Consider the following 26828-nt stretch of genomic DNA (forward strand, 5'->3'; position numbering starts at 1 on the left):
CGGCTCTTAGCTACTGTCCTATTTGCTACTTTGTGTGTTTTTTAAATTTTTTTTTTTTTTTAACCTTTTTACAGTATTTTTCGAGTTTTGCTAAAAGAAGCAATGGACAAACGATATGTGGTTTGAAAAATGCAGGATGTATCCACAGCGTTGTCGTCACCGGCTCTTCTAACCCACTTTTACACAAAGAGGATTAACCAACAAGATAAAGTGGATTTTATTTTTTATTCCTAAGCATTGTAGCAACCTGGCTGTTAAAGTTAAGAAGTTTGGTGATTTCAAACTGTGAGTGCACAACAGTGCTAGTGACAGTGTGTGGGGCGGCTGCATGGAAAAATGGACAGTTTTCTGACTTTTGTTATTAAATAGAAAGTTGATCAATCATCTCCTTGTTATGTTTGTTGGATATAGAGTACACTATAGCACTTTATATTGTTTTCAAAGTGTACAGACGTTTACTAAAATATGGACTTTTGTGGATGCTGGAACCCATTCATATTTACAGAACTATTGCTTCAATATAAAAAACTTTTCTATTCATGAACCCTGTTCAAGAACCAATTAAGTTCGTAAATTGAGGTTTCACTGTAAAAGGATTAGTTACAGTTTGCACAGTACAAAAAAATGTATCGCTAGTATGACTCAGCAGATGTTTCAACACGACATATAGCCAATCTACTGTATACAAACTTACCAGGCGGCCTTTCGATGAGAAGAGGATCGTCTAAAACAAAAAATGTGGAAGGAAAAGTACACAGCTGTTTAGTTGAATTTGTTCACCTGATCTACAAATACATCTGGTAGTCTGCACCAACTTCTTCAAGGATGGATCATTTTTATTGGATTTTTATTACTTTGCGTGCAAATAAACAACTCTATTGCTCAAAGGTTGAACTGCCATGCTGCTCACCTGATTCAGTGACATAGGTAAGTGTATCGCTGACTGGACCCAACCCAAACACATTCTTGGCCTGGACTTTGAAGTAGTACCTGCAAAAAAAACAAACCAGGACTTAAGGATCTCAAAAGGGATTTAGCATCATTCTGGAGCAGCTCTGTGAAAGAGAGGGGAAATGCTAATGACTCTAGCAGATGACTGAGCAGGCTTTGCTCGACCTGATTCCGGACTAAAATCTGTTTTCTATTCGTACGGTTCCAAAGTGCAGGCAGCGGATATATTGGCGGAAATGTGCTGAAGGGACAAAGTGGCGATTAGGCGATAGCAAGGAAAGATGGAAATGAAAGAGACAAGCATGTGGAAAACGTAAAAGTATGGAGCTGATGAACACTGACGGCAACTCATAATTTGGAAGATCCCTCAAAAGAGAAATTTATTCGCTGTGAGACGCCAGCTTTCACATCAGAGGGTAAAGCGGAGAGACGTGTAGGGCTTAGATACTTTGCCTCCGGGTGGTGGAGGAATTATAGGAAGAGCACGACTTGGAGGAGCAGCAGCGTCAGTCCATTCATGCGAGCACCGTGCAAGGTCACGTACAGTCAGTTCATGGTCTCAGCTGTTTGTTAGCCAAGAGCCTTCACCGCCAGGCCTGCTGGATCCAATCACCACAGCCGCATAACAACAGTGACCAAAATATACAGTGTATGTCACCAGCGACGAGTGGACAGAGGGGAGCAGAGGAAAGGAAAGCAGATGCAGAAGTGGATGATGTCATGAAAGAACATTTGAACCAGAAAACAAATACTAGAAAATAACACAGTGAAACTGAGTGCATGATTTTCACTTTCAGTTTCCTCTCATTAGAGAAAAAGAAAGCACCTCTGGACACATGTCAATACACCTGATGTTACTAAAATGTGGGTGGTAAGAAAAATACAGTACAGTACAGAGTCAGTGATGCCCAAACTCTGGTCTAGGGGCCATTTGTGGGCCAGCAACTCGTTTATCATTGCCCCGCAGTAGGGTTGCGCGATATAGACGACATACAATATAATTTATAAAAATTTGGCTGACGAAAGGGTTTTTAATACTATTGTTATATTGTGATAATGCATGATGATGACACGTTCGCACTGTGTCCCAAAACCATGTCGCATCTTATCTAGCAACTAAAGTCCATCCACAGTGCAAAGCTGCTCTTAAGTCATCAATCCTGCATGGCGGCAATGGATATTGTTACACTGTTATCCTCCATCCATCCATCATCTTCCGCTTATCTGAGGTCGGGTCGCGGGGGCAGCAGCCTAAGCAGGGAAGCCCAGACTTCCCTCTCCCCAGCCACTTCGTCTAGCTCTTCCCGGGGGATCCCGAGGCGTTCACAGGCCAGCCGGGAGACATAGTCTTCCCAACGTGTCCTGGGTCTTCCCCTTGGCCTCCTACCGGCTGGACGTGCCCTAAACACCTCCCTAGGGAGGCGTTCGGGTGGCATCCTGACCAGATGCCCGAGCCACCTCATCTGGCTCCTCTCGATGTGGAGGAGCAACGGCTTTACTTTGAATTCCTCCCGGATGGCAGCGCTTCTCACCCTATCTCTAAGGGAGAACCCCGCCACCCGGCGGAGGAAACTCATTTCGGCTGCTTGTACCCGTGATATTATCCTTTCGGTCATGACCCAAAGCTCATGACCATAGGTGAGGATGGGAATGTAGATCGACCGGTAAATTGAGAGCTTTGCCTTCCGGCTCAGCTCCTTCTTCACCACAACGGATCGATACAACGTTTGCATTACTGAAGACGCCGCACTGATCCGATCTGCTTCTGTGTTTGCATTATCAGCATTAATATGATCCAATACCACTACTTGGTATTGGATCAATACCCAACATTTGCTCTATGGGTAAAAAACTATGTAAAGTATCCAAACAACAGAATAATAATTGTTAAGTACAGTTTAACAGAAGTGTAGGTAGAACCACGTTACAACAGAAAGTAACCTGATATTAACAGTAAATTAGCAAATAAATTATAATAATTTTGACAAAATAACACAACCGGAAGTTACGTAATATGTTACCGCAGAAGTCAGCAGCCAAATTAAGAGCCTTTGTAAACCGTTTTAAAATAACTCTAAAAACATTTCCAGATCAAATAATATATTGGTTTATATATTGTTATCGCAAGAGCCTGCAATATACATTGCGACATAGAATTGGACAAACAAACACTAAAGATAAAAAAAACAACGAAGCATCATCACTGCCATATTACTCAAAAATACAACTTGATGAGTTTTGATAATTTTATACATTTTTAAATGCTATTTTTAAGACTCCTAATGGATTAGCCCCTGATGTGATGTGTAAAGAAATACCAAGGTACACTAGTCAAGGTGTGCAGACTCGAGCTCCAGGCGCTGGGAGCTGTCAAGTGAAAAGGTGTCGGACGGTTCTGGGTCAGTCTGCGTTCTCAGTAAAGGCCTCACATCTGTGGAACTATTTGCCACTGGAGTTAAAGTCACAGTCGGACATTAAACTTTTCTCCAGAAAACTGAAAAGTGGCCCAAGGAAAATCAGAAGTGTTAGCACTAGAACTGGGTGTAGTAATGGACAAATGCGGCGAATAATTTTCAATGTGTTTATATTTTTGTACTTGTCTTAATCCTTTTGCATGCGTTTTACACTTTTTCAACTTTTTTTTTTAGAAACCTAACCAGGGACAAGAGTTGCAAATTAGCCTGTGGCTAGAAGTCCTATGTACTTTGACAACGGTTACCTGTTAGAATGTTTAATTGTACTGTCCCTGTCAAAAAAATAAATAAATACATTGAGGTCATTATGCCCTTCCCTAGCCCACACTACACTAGGGAGGGTTAGGATAACGCTTAAAGGCCTACTGAAATTAGATTTTCTTATTTAAACGGGGATAGCCTGTCCATTCTATGTGTCATACTTGATCATTTCGCGATATTGCCATATTTTTGCTGAAAGGATTTAGTAGAGAACATCCACGATAAAGTTCGCAACTTTCGGTGTTAAGAGAAAAGCCCTGCCTCTACCGGAAGTCGCAGACGATGACGTCACAAGTGTGATTGCTCCTCACATATTCACATTGATTTTAATGGGAGCCTCCAACAAAAAGTGCTATTCGGACCAAGAAAACGACAATTTCCCCATTAATTTGAGCGAGGATGAGAGATTTGTGTGAGGATATTAAAAGCGATGGACTAGGAAAAAATAAATAAATAAAAAAAAGTAAAAAAAAAAACAAAACGCGATTGCATTGGGACGGATTCCGATGTTTTTAGACACATTTACTAGGATAATTCTGGGAAGTCCCTTATCTTTCTATTGTGTTGCTAGTGTTTTAGTGAGTTTAATAGTACCTGATAGTCGGATTGGTGTGTCCATGGGTGTCTTGACGCCAATGTCTCAGGGGAGTCGACGGCAGCTATAGACGGCACAAGCTCAGCTTTTCTCCGGTAAGAAGCGTTTTTTTAACCACAATTTCCTCACCGAAACCTGCTGGTTGACATTCCGTCGTGATAGTAAAGTTTCACCTCCAGGAATTTTAAACAAGGAATCACCGTGTGTTTGTGCGGCTAAAGGCTAAAGCTTCCCAACTCCATCTTTCTACTTTGACTTCTCCAATATTAATTGAACAAATTGCAAAAGATTCAGCAACACAGATATCCAAAATACTGTGTAATTATGCCGTTAAAGCAGACGACTTTTAGCTGTGTTTGTGCGCAGCGCTCATGATTCCTAAAAACCTGTGACGTCTTGCGTACACGTCATCATTACACGACATTTTCAAGACGAAACTCCCGGGAAATTTAAAATTGCAATTTACTAAACTAAAAAAAGGCCGTATTGGCATGTGTTGCAATGTTAATATTTCATCATTGATATATAAACTATCAGACTGCGTGGTGGGTAGTAGTGGGTTTTACTGTAAGTAAAATAATGAAAGATGTTTTACTAAATATGTCACATGATCAGGACTGCGTCAACTAATCGATTCGAAGCCATCACAACTTTAACTGGATTCAAGCAGCTCGTTCGCTACGTAATGATCATGGAACGTAAACATCTGACATTAACGGTTATTATTACTGATTATATTTGTAAATGAGAGTTTTGTAAGATCACCACGGAAGAATTGAAGGCAGCTGTGCTTGGGAGGTACTTTAGTCTCTCTCTGCACGCAGCACTGATGCCAGTGCGCCAGAAAAAACAAGTGCACACTTCTGGCCTTGACAATAAAATCACTGTTCGTTACATCCTGTCTGACTGCGCTACCCAAAAAGGAATCCCGACAGAATACTGTAACGTACACATTTACGTTTGTATGTTATCATTTTGCACTTGAAGAATTAATGCAATAATGCAATTTGTAGTAATGGAATGTGGCAATACAAGTACAAGACACTTTCAATAATTAAGTTTTGATCAAATCTTATTAATTGAGTTAGAACCTTATGAATTGAAATCGATTCGATGTGAAAAATTGTACATGAAACCCAGCCCTATAAATGGCATTATACTAATGCGTATAGTTACCTGCTTTGTTGACTGTTATGGCTTTGTATGTTAAAAATTGTTATTTTTACAGTACTCACGCTAGATTGTTTTTACTGTGCTTGATAAACAAAAGATACAAACTACCATGATGGATCTCCCATCCCTAAATGTTCTCATAAATAAATCAATTCCACAAAATGTGTATAGTAGAGAGCCAATATAAATATTTGGAAAAGGGCACTTCAATAACTAACTTGGAAGTTGATGCATGTTTTTTTCCATGAAAAACTTTGAGTTCCGTTCATTGCTTTTATTTTAAGAAGACATGCTATCATATTCTGATAAAAATTCTGCTATGGCAACATCAGCTCCAAGCCTCCCTCATAACAGACTGATGTAGCAGAGTAGTCCAAGATGGAATTGTGTTATTACTTAGTTGTGTTGTGATTAATTTAACCGCCTTGTGGTGTTAGAAATAGCTTATTCTGCAAATTCTGCATGATGACACGTGATCCACGTATGACTTAATCTAATGAGGAGAACACCTTGTGGAAACATGTCCACATCAGAGTGTCTACATATGGTGAGTGTGTGTATGTCTGACAACCAGAAGGAGAATAAAGTATTAACAAATGCCAACTGTGACCCACCGGCCATCGCATGAGCAACCGTAACCAACACAGACAAGCCAGCTTGGATACACACTGGTTACTAAGGAGAACTCTTAAAAAAAGCTTGTAAAAAGTAACATTAAAAGCACAGACTGGAGTTTGTTAATTCTACAGCAGGTGCTCAGTTGTCAGACAGGCACTGGATATATGTAATTGTGTTCCTAATAAATAAAAAATGTAATGTGTTATGTCTTCGTGGCATCGTGACGCAAGTGGTGCTTCTCTCAAGATGCAGTCGGGCAACGACACAGTGCACAGGTAAGAATAACAGATTTATTTAACTAAAAACAGACTAATAACAAAAACACTGGTGCTAAGGCAAAAGGTAAACAAAGAGTATCTAGCGTGTGAGCTAGGGAAACAAAACAGAACACTTGCTCGAGGCACAAACTGGCAAAACAAGGAGCTAGCGTGTGAGCTAAGAAAAAATAGCGAGCTGAACCAGAAAACTAGCGAGTCCAAAACTATAAGGTTATCATAGCGGGGACTCCACGGAGATATCGAAAGCGTGTAGCCAAACTTGACGAGAAAAACAGGTGTGCAAACAAAGGCAGGTGAACAAATCAAGTTGCCATGGTGACAAATACAAACGAGGAAGTGCACAAACTAAGAATCGGAAGAGTCCATGAACAAACAAGATAAAAAAAAGGACTCAACAACCAAATAATGTAAGATCCGAGCGGCGGACCCTAACAGTAATGTGTATGATCATTAATCTGATAAAGTACAAATTATCTTTCTGTAAGTACACACTATTCAGCATTAATAATACATTGGTAGATACTGAGTTGATGATTCATAAAGCATATAATGTTGTACTCATTAGTAACCACATTAGGTAAGGAGTAGTAAATACAAAAGTAATCAATTATGTAGAATGTTTCTGACATGCATACTCATTAGTATGCAGGTTATAAACACAAATATACATGTTTTTACAATTATTAATTACTTCATCTATGATATGCTTAATGTTTTTATTCATCGGACCCCTTTTGAAAACGAGAGGGGCTATCATGAAATAAACATATACCTTTTTTTTTGATTGAGTCATACATACTTATGTATATTCATAGATACACATATACATATACACATATATACAGTATATATATATATACACATATGTATACAGTATATATATATATATAGTATATATGCACATGTATACAGTATATTATTATTATTAATATATATACAAAGTATATATATATATATATATATGTATATATATATATATATATATATACACACACACAGACACACGCACACACACACACACACACACACACACACACACACACACACACACACACACACACACACACACACACACACACACACACACACACACACACACACACACACACACACACACACACACACACAAACTAACATACAGACATACCTACATAAAGGAGAAACTAAACAAATGTGGTTAGTTTCATCACATAATATTGTGAAAATACACAACTGTGATTATAAAAATAGAATATCGTATAAAGGTTTGTTTATCCCAGCAATTTTATTTACAAGGTGAAACACATGACATTTCAAGCCTTTGTTTGATATAATTTTGATGAGTAATAAACACAGTTTATGAAAACCTCAAATTGAAAATCTTGGTTTTCAAAAACGGTAAGCCCTGATCATGAATGAATCGAATGAAATAAGTGTATTTTGGTCATATAATCAATCAACCATATTGTGTAATCAGTTTTACAGTACAGGTTATACATAAACAATCATACACATACACACACAAAAGAAAATAAAAAAAATGACCGAAAAAGGAATAGGCTGAAGTCAAAGCTTATATTTGCCAATCCTATACCGTCACTGAAAATTAGATTAGATTAGATCATCAAAATAATAAATAAAGGCTTTGCACGTAATGCATTTTTGTGACATATTTCACTTTTTAAGTTGAATTGCTGACATGAATGGACTTCTGCGCAATACCAAAACATAATTTGTCTAGGGTTTTTGTATAAAAGAAACTGAGGTGCTTTTTAAAATATGCTTTATCCTCCAGCGTCCTCTGCAGTGGACATTTGTATGCTGCATAACAGGGATATTATTTTCCCCAAACTATGAAAAAATAAAAATACAAAAAATAGATGTCCACTGCAATGGATGCTGGTTCCCAAGAGGATACATTTTAAAATTTTAGGCGATAAAATGTCATATAATCAATTTAATCAAGTACAAGGGTGATAAAAGAGTTTGTTGCAAAATCCCGCAAAAACTGCGTAGTTACTAATGAAGTATAAAACAATTAACCTTTGCAGAGTAGTGCTAAATAAGCGAAGCAATTAGGTTTTGCTGAGGTTAAAAGTGCAGATAAAAGACAATCTACCGTATTTTTTGGAGTATAACTCGCACCTGCCGAAAATGCATAATAAAGAAGGAAAAAAACATATGTAAGTCGCACTGGAGTATAAGTCGCATTTTTGGGGGAAATTTATTTGATAAAACCCAACACCAAGTATAGACATTGGAAAGGCAATTTAAAATAAATAAAGAATAGTGAACAACAGGCTGAACAAGTGTATGTTATATAACGCATAAATAACCAACTGAGAACGTGCTTGGATTGTTAATGTAACATATTATGGTAAGAGTCATTCAAATAACTATAACATATACAACATGCTATACGTTTACCAAACAATCTATCACTCCTAATCGCTAAATCCCATGAAATCTTATACGTCTAGTCTTTTACGTGAATGAGCTAAATAATATTATTTGATATTTTACGGTAATGTGTAAATAATTTCACACATAAGTCGCTTCTGAGTATAAGTGACACCCCTTGCCAAACTATGAAAAAAACTGCAACTTATAGTCCGAAAAATACGGTACTTGCATCGGGGCCACGTATTGCAGTGATACAGTATACCCAGCAGATCCAACTGTAGTGAAGAACAGGAGTGGAACAGTATGCCCAACAAACATTTTAGACAGAGTCCTGTTATAAAAGTTGTTAATGGAAACAATCCACAGACTGTTTTTCACATTTGGTTGTGGTGAAAATTCAAGAAAAGTTTCTCCACGTCCTTACTGGTCAACCCAACATCTGACTCAGTGTGCTTGGATCACAATCAAGCACGTTTGATGTAACATTTGGCACCAAAAAGCATCCCCTCATAAAGGCCAGACATCAGTCCCATTCAAATGATGACAAACAAACAGATACATGCATATTTTATGCATTGTGTGATGCTGGTATTGTATTCTGACTATCCCTAAACAGACATAAACACTGGGAAGTGGGAGCCAGGAACTAGCCCCAGAGGCTGAAACCTTTCATAACATCGTGCACAAGTCATGAGAACTTGCAAGGATGCAAAGACTAAATCAACTGAAAGACAAGATGTCCTCGTTAGTTTGAGTTATATCTATTTTGTTATGCATTTTTCCTCAAATCCAAGCAAGAAATCCATTTAAATGTTTATTTCTTGCTTGAGTTGCCCAAGTCTTTCCACGGAAAAAGCACTAGAAGGGTGTTTATGTGTTACCTGGAGTTGGGTTTGAGATTCTCCACAGCCAGATGTGTACCACTGGAGGCCTTAGAGGACCATCTATTGTTGAGCACGTCGTCATATGAAGCACTGTACACCATGTAGCCTGCAAGGTAGCATAGACAGAAAACAAGTGGTGAATCATTTAAAGCATTTGACTCGTGGCTACAAATAGGAATTTTATTGTTGGCTCTCCTCCAACCAGCGTTTGTTTTTTCAATTCTTCTCACAAGATGAAACGCTCCAATCCGGTAAATGACCCAGGGTCACGCACTCCGGGAAATTCCCTCTAAAGTTATATGGAAACTATATATGGCACAACATCAGACTGCTGGGTTTTGAGGGGTTTCTATTTTTACTGGCTGTTGACAGGGGGAAATGGAAATATTAAGTATTTTTACTTTTTTATATTTCATACTCTTCTCTCTTTATCCCTATTTTAGCTATGAATGAAATGTTCCACACAAAATTGATTCCTCCCATTCTCTAAAAAACCTTCAGACAACCGGTATAGCCTAATGCAGGTGTGTCCAAAGTGTGGCGGGCCATTTGCAGTCCACAGGTTGAGTTTTAATGGCTTGCAGCAAACTGTCAGAATAAACAACAACAAGCAAACAGTAAAAATGTAGTAAAACAGAGAAAAAGCTGACAAATGCAAAATAATAATTGGTAATAACATACTTTGTCATCTGTAATACAAAAGTGACACAAAGATTTGTATTTAAAAATATATACAATTAGTTTTAAGCTTTTAAAAAAAATTTTTTTTTACAAAATAAAATATCAAAATGGCTACGTGCATACTTTGAATTTTCAATATACGAACTTGGTGGGAAGGCTTGAACACCCCTGAACTAAATAATCCGAAGCTCTCGACTTTAAAATAAAGTAAATTAATAAATATAAACAATTTGGGTAGCATGGTGGCGTAGTCATTAGAGCGTGTGTCTCATAGTGAGAAGGTCCTGGGTTCTGGCACGTGCACATATAGGGCCCTATGGGTGCTTGAGCCCCTGCCCTTTTTTGCCTCGCCTTAAAAAGTGCCCTCTGCCTGTGTGTGTGTTTTTTTTCTTGAACCCTTCTATTATGTTAAGGGTCAATTTGACCCATTTCAGTTTTTGTGTTGATCAAGGTACTGGTTATCCTTTCTCTTTCTTGCTGAAATTTGGTGACTTTTCCTCATCTAGGGTCATGAACTGGTGTGTAAAATCTGGAAACTTTGATGTGTAGTGGAATGTCTTGCAGATTTTGTATACAAAGATGATGTTGCGGGTCATTTTGACCCATACGCTTTAATGTGGGTAAATAGCTTTTCAGATCAAAAATAAACATGTCTCTTTGATGTACTTTTTACTTTGATGTATTTTGATTGCCTCTGAGACCCAGAGCAAGGTGTTTGAAGAGAGGGAACTTTCTCACACTTGTCCTTGTCACTGTTCTCATGTCATCTCTTTGACAAACTCACCAAAAATGAGCTCCAGATTTTTAACTGGGATATTGATGAAGAGGAAGAAATTTCAGAAACAGAGGATTTTTCAGGGACAGAGGATAATGTTATTGCTGATCCAGATTGTCAATTTTCCTACGATGAGGAGGATTCAGAGGACGAGTCTGCCGTTGTTCCTCCAACAGATGAAAACCAAGGAATCATCCACAGAGGGGACGTGGGCATCTAAGGACGGTAATATAAAATGGTAAACAGCACCATACCCAAGCCGAGGCAGACTATCATCTTCCAAAGTGATCAAAATGACTCCCGGTCCTACAAGATTTGCTGTCACACGAGTTGATGAGATTCAATCAGCATTTCAGCTCTTCATATCCCCACCAATAGAGAGGATTATACTGGAAATGGCCAACTTGGAGGGGAGACGTGTGTTTCAAGAGAAATGGAAGCCACTGGATCAGACTGACTTGCATGTTTACATTGGATCAGACTGACTTGCATGTTTACATTGGAGTTCTGTTATTAGCTGGAGTGTACAGGTCAAAGGGAGAAGCCACTGCAAGTCTATGGAATGAAGGGAATGTAAGGCTAATCTTTCGTGCAACAATGTCTGTCCAGACTTTCCACATGATATCTCGTGTGATCCGCTTTGACAACCGCGACACCAGAGCTGGTCGACGTGAAAGAGACAAACTAGCTGCGATCAGAGATGTGTGGGATAAATGGGTTGAAAATGTACCTTTGTTGTACAATCCTGTGATAAAGCCTCCTCAGATGTCATCCTTCTGGAGCTCATTTTTGGTGAGTTTGTCAAAGAGATGACATGAGAACAGTGACAAGGACAAGTGTGAGAAAGCTCCCTCTTTTCACACACCTGGCTCTGGGTTTCAGGGACAATCAAAATACAAACAATTGTACATCAAAGTAAAAAGTACATCAAGGAGACATGTTTATTTTTGTATCTGAACAGCTATTTACCCACATTAAAGCGCCTGGGTCAAAATGACTCACAACATCATCTTTGTATACAAACTCTTCACAGACATTCCTCTACACATCAAAATGTCCAGATTTACACACCAGTTCATGACCCTAGATGAGGAAAAATCACCAAATTTCAGCAAGATGGAGAAAGGATAAGCAGTACTTTGATCAACACAAAAACTGAAATGGGTCAAATTGACCCTTAACATAATACAATTGGAATTAAAAATGTATTGTATGTCACTTTTCTAAATGTTTCTATAACCTAAAATACAGTTATTTTTGGTTTAACCTGTTTTCTTAACTGTTTTGAGTGCATTTTCACAGTAATAATCAATGTCATTTTTTTCAACATAATACAAGGGTTAAACAACATTAATAAATTCCTGTTAGGGATGTAAACAAACTAAACAAAAGAAGAAAACAGCGGTACAAAAACTCCACGTTTTCTTGTAATACCGGGTTGTTTGAGCCTGCCGCTTCCGACAGAGAGAGAGAGAGAGAGAGAGAGAGAGGGCGAGTGAGTGAGTAAGAGAGAGTAGAGAGAGCCAACTGCGGCCAGAGGAGATGTGACGGTGGAGCAACTTGAACCTGTGAGTTATGGTCTAGTCGCCGTCCACTTATTCAGCATTTAATATGGGTAATATTTCAGAAAAACGCTGTATTATTCTATTATTCAATGTGTCAGCTTCTGTTTTTGCCGGACGTCGGAGCAGAGCGCATCAATTGAGCACGGCACATCAATTCCACATAGAGCAGAGCAGATCGTGCGGGACAGGAAGTAGTGTACAAAATACAAAATAAAACCCCGGGTTAATTTTCAAAATAAAATTCACTGTGTTCACGGCGGATCACATTTCTCTCACAGTAGAGGTTTAGATATAAAGTTGTACTATGTTTCAGTTGTTTAGTCTGAGCATTAAGTGAGAAAGACCATAAGTTACAACTTGATGGTGTTTTCATCAAGTTAAAGGAAGAAGGACAAATTTTCACAATGAAGTTTTTTTCATTTGGGTATTTATTATTATTATTTTTTTTTTCGAAGTTCATTTTGCACTGTTCAATGTTTAATATTAAAGTACTTATCTTTAACAATAAATAGCCTAATAATAAACCAGTGTTTTGTTGCTTTTCATGTCTTTCAAGCCTATGATAATGTGAATTAACTCATTATGACAATAATTTGTTGACACAAAAGAAATGGCAATCCCTTTTACCTACAAAGGACACACAGCTAAGTAGTTAGCTTCCTATTAGCAAATTTAATTTTACATTAATTTCCATATTGTGTAAAGGACCAAAAAAAAAATGTCCTGCCCTTTTCTGACTTGGGCTAGAATATGGAGGCTTGGATATATACAAAGTATAGTTAGGTGGTTGATAAAAAAAAACAAAAAAACAACAACACAATATCACTATTAATTAGTGAAATGTGTTCTGTTAAAGCACTAAAGTCAAGATGTCGGCACCCTGAAGGGCTGCGGCTTCGCAGACGCTCATGGTAGAAATAGAAAATTTGGCAAAAATACCGGACAATTCTGCAAATTTCATGGCTGGCTTACAGCGTGGACACTCCGTGGTCACATACGACCGCCAGACAATTCTGGGTGTGGATACATCGGGCCGTTTTGGACTGAAAGATGTGTGTACGTTGGACCACCTCGCTAGCATGGGAATACTTCGCCGGCTACATCCAGCGGCCTTTGACGCAGCGGAGTATAGTACCAGCGGGGACCGTCAACGGAAGACACGTAAAGCAGTGTGATCAGAAGCAGAAGCGGGGATGCCGAGCGGGGCTAACAACAAAACTAAAGGCTAAACCCCACAGAACGCCGCTTCCTTCCATCCTGCTTTCAAACGTCTGCTCCCTAAAGAACCAACTGGACTACCTGAAGCTGGATTTAAATGCAAGACGCGAGATGAGAGACTGTTGCGCCATATTTGTAACAGAAACGTGGTTGAAATCATCCGTTCCAGGCGAAAAAGTTAGCATCAAGGGGCTAACTATGTTTCGGTCGGACAGGAGCAGATATCTCACTGGTAAATCCCGAGGCGGTGGTGTTTGCATATACGTCAATAATAACTGGTGCAATAATGGGAAGATAGTATCACGTCACTGCTCTCCTGATGTTAAGCTATTAACTATAAAATGCAGGCCATTTTATTTACCCAGGGAATTCAGTGCTATGAAATTCACAGCAGTGTACATTCCTCCAGTGCTAACACCAAAGAAGCTTTGAATACTGCTCCATCAAAGGACTGCAAACTACAAATCCAGACGGAGTTTTCATCGTGGCAGGGGATTTTAATCAAGCTAACATGAAAACAGTTTTCCCTCATTTCCATCAATATGAGAATTTTGCAACCAGGGGTGGAAGCAAGCAGGTATTTGTTTAGAGTAATATTAAACAGGCGTATAAAGCTGCATCACGCCCCCACCTCGGCTCCTCAAGCCATTTATCTGTGATGCTAATTCCTGCATACAAGCCCCTGCTGATCAGGAAGCAAGCTACAGTGAAGCAGGTGAGGACCTGGCCAGAGGGAGCATTGTCAGCATTACAAGACTGCTTCGAAACCACAGACTGGGACATGTTTAAAGCTGCCGCCACTGAAAATCACCACACATGTGTGGAGTATGCAGAGTCTGTGTTCGCATTCATTCACAGGTGCATGGAGGATGTCAGTGTGTTCAAGAACATCCCCACACGGGCCAAGGAGAAACCCTCGATGAACAGCGAGGTACATGCAATGCTGAAGGCTCGGAAAAAGTTTAATGTTTAAGTTTAATGCCACATGGTGGCATTAAAATCAGCCATTAAGGTTGCAAAGTTTGCTCACAGTCAGAAAGTGCAGGACTTCTTCGAGAACCCTACAAACACTTAACGAACGTGGCTGGGCATACAGGTCATCACGGACTATAAAAGCGGCCCCCTGTACCTGTGAAAACAGTACCAGCTTCCTAAATGACCTTAACAACTACTGTGCAAGGTTTAAGGCACTTAACGCCACTCCGGCGAGAAAATCCATCCCTCGCCCTGATGAGCAGCCGCTCAACCTGGATATAGCGGATGTCCGGAAAACCCTGAGGAGAGTGAACCCCCGGAAAGCACCGGGACCTGATGACATGACAAGGTATTTAAGGGATGTGCAGACCAGCTGGCTGGGGTTTTCGAAGACATCTTCAACATGTCGCTGGCCCAGGCTGTGGTACCAACATGCTTTAAGATGGCCACAATCATCCCAGTGCCTAAAAAACCCATAATCTCCTCCCTCAATGATTACCGCCCCGTTGCACTCACCCCCATCACAATGAAGTGCTTCGAGAGGCTGGTAAAGGAATATGTTGTCAACAGACTTCCACCCACATTCGACCCATACCAGTTTGCTTATCGCCCTAACCGCTCCACGGAGGATGCCATCTCTTCTGCACTCAACCTGAGCTTAGAACATCTGGAAAAAAAGGACACACACGTGCGGATGTTGTTCCTGGACTTCAGCTCAGCATTCAACACCATCATCCCACAGCACTTGGTGAGCAAACTGGCCCCCCTTGGATTCAGTACCCTCCTATGCAACTGGTTGCTTGACTTCCTCACAGACAGACCCCAATCTGTGAGAATGGGCAACAACACCTCCAGTGCCATCTCCCTGAGCACTGGCTCCCCCCAGGGCTGCTTCCTGAGTCCGCTGCTGTTCACGTTGATGACTCATGACTGCTGTGCTAGGTTCAGTACTAACCACATTTTGAAGTATGCGGACGACACAACAGTGGTGGGCCTCATCCGTGACAACAATGATATGGACTACAGGGAGGAGGTGACACATCTGGTTGACTGGTGCAGAACCAACAACCTGGTCCTGAATGTCAACAAGACCAAGGAGATCATCGTTGACTTCAGGAAGCACTAGTCCAGCCACGCTCCACTCTACATCAACGGCACAGCGGTGGAGATGGTAAGCAACACCAAGTTCCTGGGGGTGGAGATAACTGACAATATAACCTGGTCCCTACACACCGGAGCTCTTGTAAAAAGAGCTCAGCAGCGCATGCACTTTTTGCATCGGATGAAAAGAGCACAGCTCCCTCCCCCCATTCTCACCACATTCTATAAAGAGCCTGCTGACCAACAGCATCTCTGTCTGGACTGGAGCCTGCAATGCTTCAGACTGGAAATCCCTCCAGAGAGTGGTGAGGACGGCGGAAAAGATCATCAGGAGTCCTCTTCCTCCTATCCAGGAGATCGCAAAAATCTGCAAAGACTCCTCCCACCCCCACCAAGGACTGTTTTCACTGCTGGACTCTAGAAAGAAGTTCCGCAGCCTCCGAAGCAGAACCTCCAGGTTCTGTAACAGCTTCTTCCCTCAGGCCCTAAGACTCTTGAACGCATCATAATTAAATCATCCCCCTCAACTCCCCCCAAAATGGATTAACTCGCTGGAATAAAAAGACAATATAACATACATCCATAAACGTGGACGCATGTGAAAAAGTTAAATATATTTATCTGTACAGTAATCTATTTATTTATTTATATATAGTTATATAAATTTTATTTATTTTATATATTATTTATATATATTTATTTAAATATACATGCACCTTATTTCTTTTTCTATCCTGCACTACCATGAGCTTATGTAACGAAATTGTGTTCTTATCTGTGCTGTAAAGTTCAAATTTGAATGACAATAAATAGGAAGTCTAAGTCTAAGTCTAAGTCTAAAGACGGCGTGGCGCAGTGGGGAGAGTGGCCGTGCGCAACCCGAGGGGCACGGGTTCAAATCCCACCTAGAACCAACCTCGTCACGTCCGTTGTGTCCTTGAGCAAGACACTTCACCCTTGCTCCTGATGGGTGCTGGTTGGCGCCTTGCATGGCAGCTCCCTCCATCAGTGTGTGAATGTGTGTGTGAATGGGTAAATGTGGAAGTAGTGTCAAAGCGCTTTGAGTACCTTGAAGGTAGAAAAGCGCTATACAAGTACAACCCATTTATCATTTATTTAAAGGTAACAAGCTAGCCGGTGGTGTTCTTGTTATAATTTTTGTTTTAAAAAATGTTACTGTTTGAAAGTTACAAACATCACCTTTAATTTGGAAAATTACAGAAAAATAATAAACACTGTTAAATGTATAACTGAACGTTAAGATTTTCGTACAGGCAGAATTTAGGCAGTTACACAGTCGTAATATTATTATTATGATGGAGATAATGGTAAATGGGTTATACTTGTAGAGCACTTTTTTACCTTTTTAAGGAACTCAAAGCGCTTTGAAACTAGTTCCACATTCACTCATTCACACACACATTCACACACTGATGGCGGGAGCTGCCATGCAAGGCCCTAGAAGGTAGGGATTGAACCAGGAACCTTCAGGTTGCTGGCACAGCCACTCTCCAAACCTTTGCCACGCCGTCCCGATGATGATGATGATAATGATTACTATTATATTCTTACAAGAGGGGCCCGCAAACATACTGTTGGAAAAAACAACAACAGTAAAAAGAGCAAAACGACGTAATGTAATTAGAAAACAACAACAAAATTGTATAGTGTTAACTAATATTATTATACAAAACCTGTTTCCAGAAGAGTTGGGAAATTGTGTTAGATGTAAATATAAACAGAATACTATGATTTGCAAATAATTTTCAACCCATATCCAGTTGAATATGCGACAAAGACAACATATTTGATGTTCAAAATGATAAACTTTTTTTTTGCAATTAATCATGAACTTTAAAATTTGATGCCAGCAACACATAGCAAAGACGTTGGGAAATGTGGCAATAAATACTGAAAAAGTTTAGTAATACTCATCAAACACTCATTTCGAACATCCCACAGGTGTGCAGGCTAATTGGGAACAGGTGGGTTCCTTGATTGGGCATAAAAGCAGCTTCCATGAAATGTTAAGTAATTCACAAACTAGGATGGGGCGAGTGTCACCATTTGTAAGCAAATTGTCGAACAGTTTTAGAACATTTCTCAACGAACTATTGCAAGGAATTTAGGGATTTTACCATCTACGGTCCGTAAAATCATCAAAAGGTTCAAAGAATGTGGAGAAATCACTACACGTAAGCAATGATATTACGGACTTTTGATCCCTCAGGCGGTACTGCATCAAAAACCGACATCAGTGTGTAAAGGATATCACCACATGGGCTCAGGACCACTTCATAAAACCACTGTCAGTAACTACAGTTGGTTGCTACATCTGTAAGTGCAAGTTAAAGCTCTACTATGCAAAGCAAAAGCCATTTATCAACAACATCAAGAAGCGCTGCCGGCTTCGCTGGGCCCGAGCTCATTTAAGATGGACTGATGCAAAGTGAAAAAGTGTTCAGTGTCCACATTTCAAATTATATTTGGAAACTGTGGACGTGGTGTCCTCCGGAACAAAAAGGAAAATAACCATCTGGAATGTTATAGGCGCAAAGTTCAAAAGCCAGCATCTGTGATGGTATGGGGGTGCATTAGTACCCGAGGCATGGGTAACTTACACATCTGTGAAGGCACCATTAATGCTGAATGGACCATACAGGTTTTGGAGCAACATATGTTGTCATCCAAGCAACATTATCATGGATGCCCCTGCTTATTTCAGCAAGACAATTCCAAGCCACATTCAGCACGTGTTACAACAGCGTGGTTTCGTAGTAAAAGAGTGCGGGTACTTTCCTGGCCAGCCTGCAGTCCAGATCTGTCTCCCATCGAAAATGTGTGTCGTATTATGATGCGTAAAATACGACAGCGGAGACCCCAGACTGTTGAACGACTAAAACGCTACATAAAACAAGAATGAGAAAGAATTCCACTTTTAAAGCTTCAACAATTAGTTTACTCAGTTCCCAAAACATTTATTGAGTGTTTTTAAAAGAAAAGGTGATATAACACAGTGGTGAACATGCCCTTTCCCAACTTCTTTGGCACGTGTTGCAGCCAAGAAATTATTATTTGCAAAAAAAAATAAAGTTTTTGAGTTTGAACATCAAATATCTTTTCTTTGTAGTGCATTCAACTGAATATGGGTTGAAAAGGATTTGCAAATCATTGTATTCCGTTTATATTTACATCTAACACAATTTCCCAACTCATATGGAAACAGGGTTTGTACGTGGTCACCTATAACACACAGCTGACACAAAGGTTTATCTTTAAATATATACACTCTCTTTTTTTCGATTTTTTCATTTTTCCAATATAAAAAAAAACATCAAGATGGCCCTGCATAGTTTGACTTTTCAGTATGCTGCCCTTGGTGGAAAACGTTTGGACAACCTTACCCTAATGAGGAAGACAGATGCTACTCCGTGTGACGTCTTGACACCTTATCTCCTCATGCACGTTGCTAATTCCGCATTGCAACACGCTATGCAAGACAACAAAAGTCACTTGTCAAAAGGCCAAAAGAAGATTTAACGCAAAGCAAAGAGTGCACATGAGCAGAGGGGAAGCACTTCATGGATGAAAGAAGGAGAACAACCCTCAAAGTCTAAATGTAACACTAGAGACCCAATATCTGTTTTACACATCAGTCAGACAGCCTGGCCTAAAACACCACCACGAGCTGATGTATGTGCCTGCCAAGTAAAACATTTGAAATGCTAACTTCTGATAGTGCACCACTTTTCACATAAAAGGTCCTGAGCTCATGTCCTTATTTTTAGCCTTTTTACGTCACATGCATTTTGTTTTCTCTGAGAAACTCTAGAAACAGAACCCAAACAAGCCTTTCTTTTTGTGATTGGAGCCAACGTTTGATTCAGTTCTGGAGTATTAAGGGTCAAATGGGACAAAATAAAATAAAATATAAAAGTCATTTTGGATAAAATTAAAAAGTTAAAGTAGCAATGATAGTCACACACACACTGTGTGACTATCATTGTAATTGTAATCAAATCATGAGTCTTGTATTCAGCCATGTAAGTAAGCTATTCAGAGTCCTGTCCCACAATGCACTGCGGCTCTACTTCACACTTTTAAGCCTACTTGATGGCTTTGTTCTAGTAGTAGGAAAATCTCCCGTCCAAAGGCAAAACCCAGTAACTCAATTTTGGTCAAACCTGAGCTGATAATAGTTTTGGGGTTCCTAGGTGATATGTTTTACATTAGTGTATGCGATATTGTAATTTGTTCCGTAAGTAAGCTGTTACGAGCATGGCAGGACCTAGCAACTACCACATAACCGCGTAGATACAACAGAAAAACCTAGTATCTCAAGGGACCAATCGGAGCTTCTTTGTCAGTCGCCTTATTGTCTTTAATGAGACATTTGCACGAATGGGTGCCGACGGTCAACCTGATTATGTGATATTATGGCACGAGGGGATATTTGGAAGATTGCCCCAGGACGTTGCAAGCACCTTCATTAAATGTATTGTTCTTGATTCTTCCCCTTGCTTACTCTTTTGGGCAGATAACTGTGGAGGTCAAAATAAAAACTGGACGCTGTACACGGCTCTTGCCCAATGTGCAAACGCAGAATGGGGCCCACCCGAGATTGTGATAAAATATCTGGAGAAAGGGCACACGTTCATGGGAGCAGATTCAATCCATGGCTCAATCGGCAAGAAAATGAAAGCTCAAGAAAACATCTATAAGTTTGATGACTTTGTAAATCTTTGTAAGACAGCATCAAGATGGATTGGTTTTCCTTTGTTTTCTCAAAATCAGCTGGATGTGAGTTATTAGGTTTTGCCTTTGGACGGGACATTAGGTGTGGTGAGATTATCCTCTGACCCATCACCCTTACTTTAAAGAGTCATTGATTAAATATTTATATTTGAAAATTAATATAAACATGTGTTATTAAATTGTCATTAATGTATTTAATGTAAAGTACATTTATTTATTTAATGATTTAGTTACAGCCCCTCGCAACCTCGAGAGGGCCAAGCAGTAGAAAATGGATGCATCGATGAATGCATAACAATTTAGTTAATTATGTAATGTTTTAATTATTTACTTATTTCATGATTTAATTCATTATTTCATGATTGTAGTAGTTATTTCACAACTTGAATATTTTTTTTTTTTAACAATTTAAGGATTTATTCAATTCCTGAATTTTGTTTTATCGCTCCAACTCAACCATCAAAGTTAGTGGGCGGCGCCAACATGAATCCAGTCCAATGATTGCTTTGGTCTGAAGCCTGAAACTTTGGAAGTCCTTCCAAACATGGCAGCTGAAGAGGATGTTGTCTTGTTTTTTCAGGAGTTGATGGTAGATATTTTAGACCTTGCGGCGTGTGTCAAGGCAAGACTTGCTGACCCAGAGCATGTAGCAGTTAAAGCAGAGGTATTTATTGAAGTTGTGGGAGTTACTTCCGCACTTTCGGACTAAGTGATCGACCAGTACTCCTCCGCTTCTCTGGTGGACTGTTCCACAGTCAAGGGGAAGTGCCGGGGAACTAATCAGGTATTAGGATGACTGACTCCCCTCACCTTCCAAGGGGTGATCAAGGGTGATGGGTCAAATACAGGGATAATTTCGCTACACCAAGAGTGTGTGTGACAATCATTGGTACTTTAACTTTAACTTAACTGTGGCGGCTAAGGCGACGGCTGAGTTTGACAGATAAAATAAATGTAAAGTACAATTTAGCTTTATTGTAACACTATAACATGAGCAGCATTGCTAGGTGCTAAACATACAAACTAAGCATAACAAATCATAAAAACACAAACACTGTCATATTTCCACTTTCGCTCATAGGCGCCAATTTACATTACTGCCAGTGGGTGCTCGGACGGCCGGTAAATCTGATGCTTCTTTTCTAAGCTATGTCTACACTAAGCCGGATAACCCCTTAAACGAATAATATTTTAGTCCAAGCCACACTAAACTATCGTTTAAGATCCCCCTCCTCGGACAAATTTTTTACACGGGTAAGTGCGCCGGGTATTTCTTGATTATACGGCTCTTAGCTTTGTATGGACTCATTGATCGTTTACAAACTGAGTTCGGAGAGAAAGTGACGCCAGAAAGACCATGCCCCACACAGGAAGTGAAGTCAGAACAACCGCGCCCCACACAGGAAGTGACGTCAGAAAGAACGCACCACAGCCAACTTCATAATAAAGCGGTTTCCTAACTCGGAGGTAATCACTGGAAATATGGAGGCGAGTTATGCAGACATGCCCGTTGTGGAGAGACGGAGCCGACGGGCCGACAGCGGGATAGGATAAATCATGGTCCTACCCAAGATGGCGGGCAGGAGGCGGATTATGCAGCGCCTGGAGTGCCGCTGCAGCGATCAGAGCCAGGTGATAAACACCTGCTCTCAATCTGTGCATCTTCTCCTGCTGTATAAAAGGGAAGAAGGTGGAGCAATCGGGGCAGAAGGAGAAGGAGAGAGACAAACGAACAGACGAAAGACCAGACGAGCGAACAGACGAGCGAGAACCACGGAGAGCCACGGAGCGGCGAAAGACCAGCACAGGAAGACGGGCAACTGAAAAGGAGACCGGCGCAAGCAGAGAAGGAGGCACAGAAAGAGCGACCGCCTGACACTGCGAGCGACTTTTATTTGCAAAAATAAAGAGTCAAACCTGTGCACAGCGATGTCCTCCGTTAATGATCCATGCAACCCACACGATGGCGGCAGGAAGCCGTTCACACCTGTGTTTCCCCTTCTATCTGTAAAGACTCTTGTGAAAAATCACACATGAATACCTTAAGAGAAAGTGATTGCAGCTATTTAGGATACAACACTTCTCAGAAGGCAAGAGAACCTTTGAATGTCGAGGTCAGCTGTGATTTAACTTACCGAAAAACTTTGTTTATATGTCGAAGGAGAGTCTATGAGAATGTGGGCTCCTGCAGATGTGATGAAAAAAAGGTAGCGTGTGCTTCGTATTACCTGGCCGTCGAGGGAAGACTACGGAAAACGGCGAATGCTTTTGGACTGGCAAAGCAGACTGTATCAGGTATTGTCCGCCATGTATGTCTCGGACACAACGTCTAGGTCCAGAGTATATAAAGTCACCAAAAACGAATGGACAATGAAAATGAAGGCGGAAGAGTGAGTGTCCTGACCAGATATCTAGATCCCGAGATTGGTTGTTGTACTTTCACATGTTTATTAAAGATGTGATGAATTTATGATGGCTCAGGTGTGATTCACTGCAATAGGGCCCCACAGCACACTGGATTCTAGACCATTGAAATACCACAACACTGGATATTGTTCAGATAAGTTAAATTTAAGAACTCGCACACAAAGCAACACCGGAGGTGACTATGGTGTGTGCATTTTCCGCGCATGCGTATTAGGTTGCCTTACGCTGCCTGACGGAGGGAAGGAGGGGGCCTTAAACGACTATTGTGTGGGTGTGGACAAGGATAACCTTAGTGTAAAAGGGGCCTCAGGCGCATGCGCGATTTTTGCTTGGTGGTGAGAAAGAATATGCCATCAAGCCGACGTGGGCGCTCTGCATTGTCCGTGGGTGCTTCAGGGCCCGAGCCCCCACGGGATTGGCGCCTATGCCGGAGTCTCGCTGGTATACCGACTAACGGGAAGCTCACATAATCCGGTTCAGAGGAATATTAAAAGGTTAAAAAAAGTTGTTGCAACTAGCCTCTTTTTGTGTCTTTTTTGACACCTCGGGGATGTCGAAGTCGCCCAGCCTATCGGTCCATGGCCACATTGTCTACTACCGGGTGAGAGATGCGTGAATTATAGTCTACAATTACATTTCAGCAAGTTTGAGACGAAGCAGAAGCAGGCGCCAGCTCAGTGTGTCAGCAATAACAGTGTAAGCTAGCTCTAGCTCACTGCTATCAATGTGCCGCTAAGATAGACCGCCTGCGTTAACGTTTATGATAACAATATCACTCATATTTTGGTAAATTTTCAGGTCACAACATGTAAATGGAGTATTGTTGGCGCTTTCTGGATGTTTTTAGAGAGCATAATGGGCGCAATAAAGGAACCCTTATCTTTTGACTCTATTGTTGGCCATTTATTTATAATTTGGAATGCAAAGCCAAGCATATGTGTCCTGGTCTTACAGAACAATTGTGAATGATAAACAGCACATCTCTTTCCAATTTTTTCGTATTTCCAGTATGACTGATCTGATAATAGGGTTGGAGTGCAGAAGCTTTCTCCAGTGAAGTAGAATCTACGAAAATTGCAGAAGATATTCGGTGAGGAATATTCAAAATGCCCGACTGAATTTGTGGCATTTGGGGATTTCTAGACAGTATTTCCACATACTTTGTGGATTGTAAATACAATTGGATATGGTTTAATGCAGTGGTTCTCAACCTTTTTTCAGTGATGTACTCCTGCGAACATTTTTTTAATTCAAGTACCCCGTAATCAGAGCAAAGCATTTTTGGTTGAAAAAAAGAGATACAAAAGTAAAATACAGCACTATGTCATCAGTTTCTGATTTATTAAATTGTATAACAGTGCAAAATATTGCTCATTTGCAGTGTTTTTTATTGAACTATTTGGGGAAAAAAAAGATATAAAAATAACTAAAAACTTGTTGAAAAATAAACAAGTGATTCAATTATAAATAAATACACATAGAATAAAATATCAACTTAAACTGCTCTCTTTGGGGATTGTAATTGAGATCCATCTGGATTTATGAACTTAATTCTAAACATTTCTTCACAAAAAAAGACATCTTTAACATCAATATTTATGGAACACGTCCACAAAAAAATCTAGAAGTCAACACTGAATATTGTATTGTTGCATTTTATTTTCACAGTTTATGAACTTACATTCATATTTTGTTGAAGTATTATTCAATAAATATATTAATAAATCATTTTTGAATTGTTCTTATTTTTAGAATATTAAAAAAAAATCTCCCGTACCCCTTGGCATACCTTCAAGTACCCTCAGGGGTACGCGTACCCCCATTTGAGAACCACTGGTTTAATGGATGCAAAGAAACACATATAAAGTCAAATTGTTTATTCACCCTATTAGTACTTTAAGGTTTTCCGACACGAGTAAAGAGTTCTTTAGTAATATTCTAGCAATTTCTAATAAACAATTATACAGACAATCTAATGGTGCTGCCTATGCGTATGCCCAATGAATGACAGTATGGACAAATTACAAAGTGTTAAAACAAATCCTGCATACACCATGTTTGATTTTAGTTATTTACACTACATGCCTATACTGACCAATCAGTACAAGCATTGCTTGGAAGGTTGTTCGAGAAAGAGTAAAACTAATCTGATTGACATGTAGCCAGCCAATGACTGCATGAACAGTGACTGAGGTTCCAGCCAAAGACATAGTGGACTTAGACTTAGACAAACTTTAATGATCCACAAGGGAAATTGTTTTTTTCTTTTTTTGTTAGCATCTGTGCCTTCAAATTCCCTTGAAACCTAAGGTGAAATGTGAGTAAAAAGAACATTTTTTAAAAATATGGAACCAGTGTCTCTCACCTGAAACCATATCACCCTTCAATGGACGTCCCCAGTCCAGGATGATAAATGAATGGCATCCCTCCATGGCGACCACAGTGAGATTATGGGGTTTGTGTTTCGGAGGCAGCTTCTGATTGGTGGAGAGACTGTCATTCTTAATCAGATCTTCTAGGATGTCGACTTGGAGATACTCCAGAGCTTCTGTCAGAGAGCAAGGAGCTCCTGGATCCTTTTGGATGTAGTTGACATAAGAAGCTGGTGGCAGGTGGGAGAAAAAAATGATTGATGATGTTATGACAACCAACCAACTTTTATTTTAGAGACACATATTTCCTTTAAGGATTTATGACATTGACAAAGGATTATGTTTTGGAAGGTATAATTGACTGATCTTTGGACTTAGCATGTTTACTTATGTGATCAGAAACAAGGCTTTCTACTGTCTCCTCCTTCCCCTCTTTGTTTCTGAGTTTCTAAGAGGGCCAGCTGGACCTACAGCTGTGAATTCCGAGTGAGACTGGGATCTGGAGGGAACCACAAGAGCTTGGATTGGCTCCCACCTCCGCAGAAGACTGGATCCGTCCACGTGTCAGTATCTACATACCACAGTCTGTTAGCTCCCAGTGTTCTAAATGTGTATGAGAAATCAGACGCATATTCCAAACATTGATATACTTTACATCCTCTGACATAATGCTGTGAGACTATTGTGAAAATTTAGTAGAACAAAAACTAAAGAGCTATGTTCTCCTGAAAGCTCGTGTCCACAGTAATAGAGATTTGAGTTTTGCATGCAAGAGCTACTTTTTTTGGCATTTGTAATTATAAAAACATAAATAGACCTAACCAGGGCTTTTTATTCTTCAGAAGTGTGCAACAATGTCAAAAAGAGCAATTTTTTTCTGAATTTTGTACCATAATAATAAGTTGTTCCTCGCCAGGTCACACTTCAAATATTTCGGCTTCACCACATTGCGGATTTTCTTTTGATTATTATTGTTTTCCACAACATTTCCTAACATCTGCATTTACAATACTACAAATGGATGAATTAATTCAAACAAAACTACAATAGCATTGGCTATTAGATTCATATTTATATTCAGTATCGTGGCCACCGATTGGGTCATTAGTATATTGGATTAAAAAAGTATGTGCAATCCATTACACAAACCAAAAATTATAACCACAAAACATGGTGGAAAATAGATTATTTTTGGGGTACAGAAAATGCTGTATTTTAACACATTAATAAATTAAAAAAAGCTGCTTTTTCAAATGGCAACTGAGTTTACAATGTATTCTATGAAATCCCCCTAAACTCATAACCATCAGCTGAAACTGCTTTGACTTGTTAGTTATTGTTGA

At 39.9% G+C, this 26828-nt stretch overlaps 1 protein-coding gene across 4 annotated transcripts in view; it reads right to left on the reverse strand.

Moving 5' to 3' along the window:
• Positions 1 to 26828, reverse strand: part of fndc1 (fibronectin type III domain containing 1) — a 91050-nt gene that overhangs the window by 17029 nt on the left and 47193 nt on the right. For all 4 annotated transcript variants that reach the window (XM_061886803.1, XM_061886804.1, XM_061886802.1 and 1 more), the window contains 4 exons: positions 25479 to 25715; positions 9614 to 9722; positions 911 to 990; positions 695 to 724 (listed from right to left, as the gene is read on the reverse strand). In XM_061886803.1, coding sequence (XP_061742787.1) covers positions 695 to 724; positions 911 to 990; positions 9614 to 9722; positions 25479 to 25715 — 456 coding nt within the window. The remainder of the gene's footprint in view (positions 1 to 694; positions 725 to 910; positions 991 to 9613; positions 9723 to 25478; positions 25716 to 26828) is intronic.

The sequence above is a fragment of the Nerophis ophidion genome, linkage group LG24 (genome assembly GCF_033978795.1).
Source record: "Nerophis ophidion isolate RoL-2023_Sa linkage group LG24, RoL_Noph_v1.0, whole genome shotgun sequence".
NCBI lineage: Eukaryota > Metazoa > Chordata > Actinopteri > Syngnathiformes > Syngnathidae > Nerophis > Nerophis ophidion.